This window comes from Primulina eburnea, chromosome 1 (genome assembly GCF_022965805.1).
Source record: "Primulina eburnea isolate SZY01 chromosome 1, ASM2296580v1, whole genome shotgun sequence".
Classification (NCBI taxonomy): domain Eukaryota; kingdom Viridiplantae; phylum Streptophyta; class Magnoliopsida; order Lamiales; family Gesneriaceae; genus Primulina; species Primulina eburnea.
In genome coordinates, this window is record NC_133101.1 from 11,188,966 (window position 1) to 11,200,021 (window position 11,056).

General features: G+C 38.1%; 1 protein-coding gene across 1 annotated transcript; it reads left to right on the top strand.

Annotated features, from left to right (window-relative positions):
• The first annotated feature begins 275 nt into the window (after window positions 1-275).
• LOC140804030 (uncharacterized) lies at window positions 276-3,309 on the top strand. Its single transcript, XM_073159896.1, has 2 exons — window positions 276-642; window positions 1,431-3,309. The coding sequence occupies exon 2, from the start codon at window positions 1,447-1,449 to the stop codon at window positions 3,307-3,309; it is 1,863 nt and encodes a 620-aa protein (XP_073015997.1). The 5' UTR covers window positions 276-642; window positions 1,431-1,446.
• Window positions 3,310-11,056: the final 7,747 nt, after the last annotated feature.

Sequence of the window (11,056 nt, forward strand, 5' to 3'; positions counted from 1 at the left end):
TTGTAGCGGAGCTGTGCTCTAGTTGGGAGCTAGCGGCATCAGTGGGCTGACTACGGACGCAGGCTTGATTCTAGGGCTGATTTCTAGGATCTACTGGTTTGAGGTACGAAAGTACTATCCGAGATAGCAGGATTGAGTATGCTTTACTATGTGTTGCATGTTTATATGTTGCATTATTATTTGTCATATGATGCATGGTTTATTATGCGGCATTTGCATAATCATGTTGAGCCTGATTATCTTTGAGATAGCCTGTTGAGAGCAGTGTTCTAAAAGGCGCCGCCTAGCACCGCCTAGGCGGCGCCTAGGCGGTGGGCGGTTGCCCACCGCCCCGATTTTTTGATGGGCGAAGGAGATGGGCGTCGCCGCATTAAGCGGCCGCCTAGGCGGCCCGGGCGCCGCCTAGGCGGGATGGACGCCGCCTAGGCGCATATTTTAAAAAAATTTTGGGCCTTTAATTTTTTGCAAATGGGCCAAGAGAGGATGAAACGACAAAGAGCAGCGATACAAATTTCAAATTAGGCGATCACTCTCATCCCAATCCCATTCTACAAAAATTACCCAGACCTGACCCGCCTTCGCAGCTTACGTCTTCAACCGCCGCCGGTAGTCCTGCCGCCACCCATCTACCGCCGCCGGAAGGTAGAGTGCTGTTCCTTTGGATAATTGGATATTGAGCAAGTAATTAATAGAATTACGGATTGTGGAAATATTTTTCTATCATGAAGCAATAAACCTCTCTTGTAAATTGTCCTAAGCTCGAGCTTTGTGTATATTGGTTTCTTTCAATAGGTCTATGCTGGTTAGAACCAGATTGTCTCTTCAATTCCCCTTTTGCAATTGGGGCGTATTTGTTCATTGATGTCGTTTTATAAGACTCAGATTTTCCTTTGACTGTGTTGTTTTGAGTTGTGTCACTGCATTACCTTGTTGGTTCAAGAATTGGGGTTTTTTGGTTTTATGGAAAAATGCTGTAGCCTTTGACAGTTAAAATTTTGATTTGGTGAAGAATTATCGGGTGAACTGTGCTTAGTTCTATGATTTTAATTTTAGTTTACTGTGTTGTGTATCTCTGTTTGCTAGTAGTTTGATCGGCATTCATTTATGTTTTTTATTGTGCTATTGGAATTTGATTTGTGTGAGACGTGTATGTTGGATTAGATGAGCACGTCTTTTCTTGGTTGGCTCGGTTTCCTCACTTCAGGGAAGCCATGCCAGGCAGCTTCTCTAACTTGATAGGTTAAGATATGCAAGATTCAGATGGATCTAATTTCAAGAGTATTAGTAATTTACCTATAACAAGTGCCAATTTACCTTTTTTTTCCAGTTGAAGATCAATTCATTCGAAAGAGAAAATCAATTTAAAATAATTATTATATTTGTTGTTGCTACTATATGTTATTGTTTGTCTTGAATTGATATTTGTGAAGGAAAATTGCGGGTACTATGTCTTTTGAAGCATCTAACTCAATACCGGGGACGGAGATTGATAACCCTTTGAAGCGTAATTCGAAAGATGTTGGATGGGAATTTGCGGACTTGGTGGATCCTACAAATATGGATAAGTTGAAATGTAAGTTGTGTGGTAAAATTACTAGTGGTGGAATTTATCGGATGAAACAACATATTGCCAATATCAAGGGAAATGTTGCCCCGTGTAAAAAATCTTCGGACGAGGATAAAGTGAAGTGTAAGAATGCTATTGAAGAAGCAAGAACAAAAAAGAAACAAAAGAATACAAATGAAATGATGGTGAGAGAAGAAGTTTTTCTTGATGAATATGAGGAAGTAGAAGGAAGTCTAGGGACAAGAAGAAAACCACTTAATCTTGGACCTATGGACCGATTTGCATCTGAAATTAACCTTGATTCTTCATTGAGTGGTAGTAAGAAGACGACTCAACAGAAAAATATTATTGATGCACTTTGGAAGCAAAGGACACATAGTGTGCACCAATATGTATCTCGATGGGTGTATGAGTCTGGTATTCCTTTTCATGCCATTGACAATGATAGCTTCAAGAGGTTTGTAGAAGCGGTTGGTCAATTTGGTCCGGGTTATTGTCCTCCAAGTCAATACCTATTAAGGGAGCCCTTATTGAAAGAAGAGGTAGAAAGAACTAAAAGTTTATTAAAAAAGCAAGAAGAAGAATGGATTTTGAATGGTTGCTCAATTTTGACTGATGCTTGGACCGACCGAAAAAGAAGAAGTATCATGAATTTGTGTGTTAATTGTAAGGAAGGCACAACTTTCCTTTCTTCTAGGGAAGCATCAGATGAAGCACACACCGGGAATTATATATTTGAATATGTGGACAAGTGCATTGAAGAAGTTGGAGCACAAAGTGTAGTTCAAGTGGTAACGGACAATGCTTCAAATAATATGGCGGCGAAAGATTTATTAAAGGAGAAGAGACCACATATATTTTGGACTTCTTGTGCAACTCACACATTGAATCTTATGCTTCAAGGAATTGGAAACCAATCTAAGTTCAAAGGGGTGATTGAGAAGGCGAAATGTTTCACCATCTTTATTTATGCACATCACAAGACATTGTCAATGATGAGGAAATTCACCAAAAAAAGAGACATTGTGAGGCCGGGAGTAACAAGATTTGCAACCGCTTTTCTAACTTTGCAAAGCTTGATGGAGAAGAAAAATGAATTGAGAGCTATGGTTGCTAGTGAAGAGTGGAATGTATGCAAACATTCAAAGAGTGTAAAAGGGAAGATGTCATATAATACCGCTTTGAGTGCCTCTTTTTGGAACGGGGTAAGTTTTTGCTTGAAGGTGTTTGCTCCATTAGTTAAGGTGCTTCGTCTTGTTGATGGGGATAAGAAACCATCTATGGGTTTTTTGTATGGTGAATTACTTAGAGCAAGAGATGAGATTAAAATGACATTCAAAAATCAAGAGCTTCATTATCGTCCCATTATTGATATTATTGATGAGAAAAGTCGTAACCGGCTTGATAGTCCACTACATTTGGCCGCCTACCTCTTGAACCCTTATTACTCCTTCAATGACCCAAGCATAGGAAGTGAAGAAGTGGTCACAAATGGATTTTTCACTTGTGTTGAATCATTCTTCCCCGATGATATTGATAGCCAAAGTGAGGTAGTAAATGTGGAGTTTTTGAAGTATATCAACAAAGAGGGTGGATTTGGAAGAGCATTGGCTAAGGCGGGATGCACAAAAAATGATGAGAAATATGATTCGGGTAAGAACTTAATTTATTTTATAAATTTTATTGCTTGTGTTTTTTTTTGTTCTCTAATTGTTGTTGACTTGTGTCATTTGTTTATTTAGTTGGATGGTGGCATCTTTATGGAATTGGTGTACCCAAATTGCAAAAAATGGCTAAAAGAATTCTTTCTTTAATTACAAGTTCTTCTGGTTGTGAGAGAAATTGGAGCACTTTTGAGGGGGTAAGCACTTGATTAATTATTATGTATTTATTATTAAAATTTTAAACAAGTATTCAATATTAACATTTTTCTTTAATCCAGATTCATACAAAAAAAAGAAATAGACTAGATACCGGAAGGTTGAACAATTTAGTCTATGTTCAATTTAATGCCAAGATCATCAACAAGAGGAGAAGACAAGAAGAAAAAGAAGTAGATGTGCTACTTACAACTGAAGCAACTATGGCACAAGGATGGATTGTTGATGGTGGAGATGAAGATGCTGAGACAAATGTCGAAGATGTAAGAGAGCTTCACGAAGAAGAATTTGTATCGGATGAAGAGGAGGAAGACGCCATGGATTTTGAGTTTGAATCTGATACAGAAAAAGTGTTGGAAAAATATGGAGATGAACAAGAAGAAATAGATGTTTAGACTTAATATCTATATATTTTGTCGGAAAAATGTTGAAGTATCATGGATGATACGAAGGTTGTAGCAAACATATGATAGTGATTGACCAATATTAGTAATATATAAGAACGTATTAATATCTATATACTAAATATTATTAATTTATTATTGCATAGAAAATCACAAGATTTTTGGGCTTAAAAAAAAACCGCATAGGCGGCCGCCTAGGCCCCGCCTAAACGACTAGGCGCTAGGCGGTAAGTGACCGCCCGCCTACCGCCTACCGCTTTTTAGAACACTGGTTGAGAGGGTGCTCAGCCCTCGTTTGTTGTGGATGGTTGGACCCCGTTGGCCGACGGTGGTCAGGTCACCAGTATATCCACAGGTTTATTTTGGTATGGGAGCCACCTCCTGGTGCGACGGCGCAGAGTGCTACATACCTTGACGTCATTTACCTGAGCAGTATTTCGATATACCCAGATCCTGGTATCCAGTACATTTTGCATACATGCATGTCATAGTATTGTATACTCATGCTTTCGGTGCTGAGCGTTTTATGCTCACGTCCTCGGTTTATCTCTGTTTTGGACACCCTATTCGATGGGGCAGGTCTCAGGTTGGGCGGTCCAGGAGGGAGTGGACAGGGAGCTGGCAGAGGTTGACTTGTAGTTATTGGTATTTGTTCTTGGAATTTAGTTCGATCTGGTTGTTTAAGTATTTTGTACTTACAGATTCGATTGGGTTGTATTACTGTTTTTCCGCTGTTTTACCTGATTCAGTTTTAATGTTAATTTTGCATGCTTAAGTTCTGATTAGTAGGTGATTCTGGAACGGGTCACTACAGTTCAAGGGCTGGACTGTTGGTTAAGAGGATAAGCAAGAAAACATAGAGACCACCCTAGAGCTTCAAGGAGTAGCGCACAGGTTCAGCAGCTTGTGCAGGGAGAAAGGCTCGTCCAGGGGGCTCTGAGCTGGGCTAGGCTAGGTCCTTAGGGTCCTAAGAAGGTGCACCAAGGGCTGGTTCAGGGTATGGGTCTGTGGCCTAAGTCCTAGCAACAGAAATGAGAACCCATGTCAATTTGTGGTTCTCGGCCAGGTTGGGTTGTGGGTTGGGAGCTTCGGTTTTGGGGTTTGGGGTTGTTCCTAAGTGGTCTAAGGGTCCAGTAGGGTCCATAGAGGGTCTGGCTCGAGGCTGGCTCACGGTGGTTCGCGCATGGCTCAAGGAAAACTCAAGTTGGCTCAAGGGTAGTCTAGGTGGGTTTCTTGATTGTTTTTGCAGCTCATGTATAGCTTCGATTTTGGAGCTTAGGTGCAGGTCCAATGGTTTCTAATGGTCCAGGAGGGTTCCTAGATGGGTTGGGTCGGGTTTGGTTCAAGGTGACTCGGGCGTGGCTCGAGTAAATTAGGAGATGGCTCGGTGTGTTTGATAAGGTGTCAAAAACGAAAATTTAAGAACTAAAAATAGAACCATGGGTCCACGGATGTGGTTCATGGCTCAAAATGGTAGAATAAATAATAAAAAGTTTTTGTTTAAAATTTGGGACAAAAATATTGAGTTTGGATTTATCCGGGATTTAATTGTCGCACAAAATGTTAATTAAAGAATTAATTAAAACGCCTAGATTTTTGCTTAATAAAATTATGAAAAATTATATTTAAGTTCAAATAATTATTAGAAGTCTAAGTTTTTAATTTGGGAATTTTATGTTAAGGTTTGATTTAATTCGTGATTAAAGCGCATTATTATGTTATATTTAAGGATTTATTTAAAGGTCGTCGATTCAAGCCAAATAAAAATATGAGAAAATTCATGTAGGCTTAAATAATTATTTGGGACATGTAAGAGTCAATGGGATTAAGAAAATGTCAAAAAAGTGAAATTTTACGTCTAGGGGCAAAACGGTAATTTTTGGGTTTCCAGGGGCAAAATGGTCATTTTGCACCCGGGGTGAGATTCTGGTCCTGGCAGCGCCCTGAGCACATTTTATCATGATTTAAATGTTTATGCATCATGTTCATGATTTTTATGTAATTACGATAAATACGTTGCATGCTTGGTTTAAAGGAAAAATTACTTATATGCATGATTTTATTAAGTGATGAATATGATGACACGTTTTGAAGGAAGTGATTTAGTTGTGACTAATACGATGACACGATGACATGATGATATGATTGGAGATATCGTGAGGGAAAAGGCCCCAGAGGGAGCCCGTTTACGGGAGAAGGCCCAGAGGGAGCCCGACGATCGTATTTCCATTGACATGATATGATGATATGATAGGCCAAGGCCCAGTTGACGGGTGAGAGTGTCGCTGGTGTCCCCGCCGCCCAGTACTGTGGTTATACGTAGATGGATCCATCGACTGACATGATGACATGATGATACGAAAGTCACAGCTAATGAACTGAATTCAATTAAAAAGAAAATGTATACGTATATGATGACATGAGATGACATGATTTTACACGATATGATTTTACAAGACCCGAGGACCATATGTTTTCCGCATTACGATTTATGAGATTGAGAGGAGATGAATATTTTCATACGTTGATGATTTTAAGAATTTTTATATGTTTATGTTTACATATGATTTTAGACGAGTTGAGTTATTTTAAACTGCGATATTTTTACTGACAAATAGTTAAGATCATTTTTAAATGTTATATTTTTCTGTTACGATTTTTACTCCTTTTTATTGGCAAATGATTATGAGTATTTTTAAATGATATTTTCAGTACGACATCACGCCTATTTTTATGTTAAAATAAATATGATTATTTTAAAAGATGAGTTTGATTATTTTTAAACGACGCTATTTTTATGGTTGAATATTTAAAATCATTTTTTTAAATGTTATTTCGAAAATGCGAGCTAAAAATAATAATAAAAAAATATTCCGCACTTTTAAAAATGAGCGAGACGTTACACCGACACCTCTAATCCTGGGAGATATGAGACCCCAACACCTTATGCAAGCCCCATAGACATGAGACCTCGACATTTTATCCAAGCTCAGGAAGTATGAGGTCACGACACCTTATTAAATCCCGAGAGACGTGAGTCCCCGACATATTATCTATACCTGGTAGACATGAGACCCCAAAACCTTATTCAATCAAGAGAGACACGAGGCCCCGACATCTTATTTAATCTTGGGAGGTATGAGACTCCAACATATTATTCAAGCTCAAGAGACATGACACCCCGACACTTTATCTATGATGGGAGGTATAAAACCCCTACACCTTATTATATCCTGGGAGGCATAAGGCTCCCGATTACTTTTTAAAACTTACAAAATTTTACGAAGTGTTGGGGCTACTTAGTCCTCAGTCAGTTATCAAGACCCCACAATTAGCCATAGTAACTAGCGAAAATTCAAAAAAGAAAGGGTTGTACTAGAAAATGAGTATTTTCATCAATAGTTGAACAAGTACAATGGATGGACTGAGGCCAAGAGTCGCTTCATCATCAAGGAAATAGTCTACTGCGGTGACGATACTGTAGGAGAGGTCCTGCGGAAAAATAGCTCGACGCCAGGATGATAAAAAGCTTAACACCTCTCATTCTTAATACTTTTTCAACGAAAAAAATGAAAAATAAGAAGGTCGTCACTTTTTCCAGATTGGAGAAGTCTTTCATGTCCGTAGAGAGAATGCCATCCTCTTTAAATTTCTCTTTTCTTATTTATAGGAGCCGATCTCAAAGAAAAATTAATTATCTTTCCAATGGAGTCCAAACACGACTAATCGGAACATCGAGTATGACTCTAGCTGGACTATTTATGGACGGAGTAGTGATGCATTGAGAAGGGCTCAGTTCATCATTAGACTTGGGCATGAAGTGAAGATCAAAGCAAAACCAGTCCTATGGCAGAATCCAGCTATAAGAAAGACTAACATGTTTAAACAACCAGGGCCATGTAGTAACCCGAGAAGCATATTAGACCATTATGGACTCATACAAGGCCGGACTCATATTCTTGGCCGATCAAGAAATGGTTGAATGATATTGTCTGGGTGGAAAAGGTGTATGCTAGGCAGGGAAGCCCTTGGCATCTCGGGCACTTGCAACACTTTGGAGTCTTTCTTGAAAGAGCAAGGAGAGGTACCCAAAAAGATTAAATTAAGTGATTGTGGAGCCTGTTTACGGGTAAGGGGTCTGTTTCCTTCCATGTTTGTAGGCCATCCGACCTGGTCTCACCTTACCTAGTCACCAGCAGGAATCGTCCAGGTTGGTTTCTTACTACTCAGACCGATCATGAGGATATGGGAGCAAGGAAAGTATGGGTAACCATACCTCGTAATCATTAACATGTAAAACCAGGGACATTATGATTCATCATGCCTACTGTCAGAATGTAGAGCATATGTAGATTTCTAATTAGGAACAATATCCAAGAGCTGCAATCGATGTCATCTTCTCCCTTATAAATACCCAGTTTTTCTCATTCATTTGAGACATGAGATATTGCATTCTATTACATTCAATAAACTATCTCTATACTTCTTCTGTCATGTAATGGCTTGAACGTCAGAGTATCAATGCTGAAAACCATTCCGACACCCACTGACATATTTTTGTTGAGTGTGTGCAGATCAATTGACATGAGCTCATCCTACCATGTTCGGAGTACTCAAAGGCCAAGCCAGGCCATCCAAGCTCATCTTACCCAGTCAATAGTACTCACATGCAAGGCCAGACCACCCGAGCTCATCTTACCCGGTCAAGAATACTCACAGTGCAGGCCAAGCCAAGCTCATATCAGGTCAAAAATATTCACAAGAAAAGTACTATATCTATCTGGTACATTGCCCACCCAACTCATCTAATCAATTTGAGCATCATCGCTAGATGATTAAATAACATTAGTGAACCAAAATAGGAGTTGAAGAATGATCTCGATCTCAGGTGAGACCAACCTAAGGTGCCGAGCATGCGGCGGGGATGAGGCTTTCGAGTTTTCTCTCTACTTTCGTGAGCTCTATTTTGATTGAGCATCAGAATTGTCACAGAGAAAAAAATTTTAAGCACCCCTTCACTTGTTCATTGAGTATGCAGGAGGTCAGCTCAGGTCAACGTCCACATTGGAAAGAGGAAAGCTTGGGAAAATTGTAAAAAAATATGCAAGAAAGCAAATCGCATTGATAACCTGTTCATTAAAGCTTTGAAATTTAGAATTCGAATTTATATTTTTCAAAATAAGTATCTTTAGTTTTTTCAATATAAGCTATAACTATTGTCGTCCGATTAAACATAGTATTTGAATCATAGTATTGGACTCATGAGATCTGATATTCATTTGTTCTAATATCTTCGTTGATTACAAACTGTAAAACCATATATTTTGAAAATTTTTATGGTGTTTTTTAAAATTTTATCAAATACAATTTCGAAATTTATAAATTGTTTGATAGAATTTATAAAATCAATGTAATAAAATATAAGCATAAAAATAAACGTAATAAAATATAAAGTAAATTGTGTTTGTAAGTGAAAGGAATATTTTATTCCTTTATTATTTTGCTAAATTGATATTATCAATTTATGATTTTGCTTTTCTAGATTATTAAATCTTGCTTGATTTAATTTAAATGATAATATCTTGGTTTACTTATTTGTAGACTATGAGATCTTGCTTTATTTATCTATAGATATTATAGTATTTGTTTTTAATATGATTTGTATCTTCAAGATATTTTATCTTTATTTGAAAGTGTTTTTTATCTAATGAAAATCTTGTTTCCATATTTTGTAGGACACTTTTATGGAATAAATTTTAGGTCAAACTATTGATATAAATATGGATACCCTTGCAGCCGTACAGTGGGGTTCTTGGAGAGGAGAGAGTTGGACTAGGAAGCTTTTCACATAGAAGAAATTATAAAAGTCCAACATATATTTGCTCTACATTTTTATGTGATCGGGTTGTCACTTTATTGTGTAGGTGCTGAAATTTTGTGTGATTGTGGATCACTTTGTTGTGAAGAGAAGCTGCTGGAGTTTTTGGGAGTCTTCGGGAAGGTCGGCAGAGGTGTTCTTACATAGAAGAATATACGAAAGCCGAGCCTATTTTTGATGAGAAGTTTTCGTGTGATCGATTGATCACTTTGCAACGCAGAAAGCTGCTGGAGAATTTTCTGAACACACAAGTTCAGTATTGGAGATTTTCGTGTGAAGTGTTTGAGTGATTGATTCACAGATTTTCCGTGTTGCCGATTGGTGTTGCCAACACTCGGAGACAACACTGACGCAGAGTGTTGGACGAAGAGTGGTTGTGTTTGTTTTAAGCAATACGTTTTTATTTTATGCATCTAGTTTTTATGTGGTTTATTTTGATGCATTTTTAATTCCTTGGAGTGTAAAGGAATTTGCTTTTGTTTTCTCACTAGTATTGTTTTTGGTGTAAACGATTTACATAATTTTTCTAGTGAAATTTTTGCCATGAGGCATCGCACAAGTATTCGTACTTGTGCATAATTTAAAGCTGGTGTTTATTCATTAAAATTATATTTGTGTTTTAATAATTAATTTCCGCTGCATGTTGTGTGCTCGTGTTAACAACACCAGAGCACAACACTAACTTCTGATACACACATTATAAACATTATAATATTTATTTCCTGTACAACAATTCCTTACAAGTGGTATCAGAGCCAACGCTTGATACACTAAGTGATTGATTCTGGTTTATTGTTGTTTTTGTTTGCAGGAAATTTTACAGAATCTCAATGGACGTTCTGTCTACAAACACTGCTGTTTTGAAAGAAAAATGCCGGCTGCAAGTCAACCCGCACGGTGTTGCCTCTGGTGTTGCAACACCGGGCCGCAACACCACTTCAAAATCCTTGTGTCTCAATGCTAAATCTCACGGTGACTTGGGTAATCATGAAATCCAGGATAATGATTCTGATGAACTCACATTTGAATGTGTGCAGGCTATGTATAAGGAGCTATACGAAGATTGGATCAAAAGAAATAAAATAAATTCAATCCTCTCTAAGGATAATGCTGATCTGAAAGAATTTGTGTCTCGACTTGAAGTTGTGCTTAGCAAGAAGGATCTTGAATTGTGCAAAGTCAAGGATGAGCTTGAGAAGGCCTCAAAGACTATTGGAAAATTCAACTCAAGTTCGTCAAAACTTGACTCAATGCTAACAATGGGAAAGGATGGCAGAACTGGTCTTGGATATGTTGAAAGCGCATATGAACATGGTGAATCTTCCAA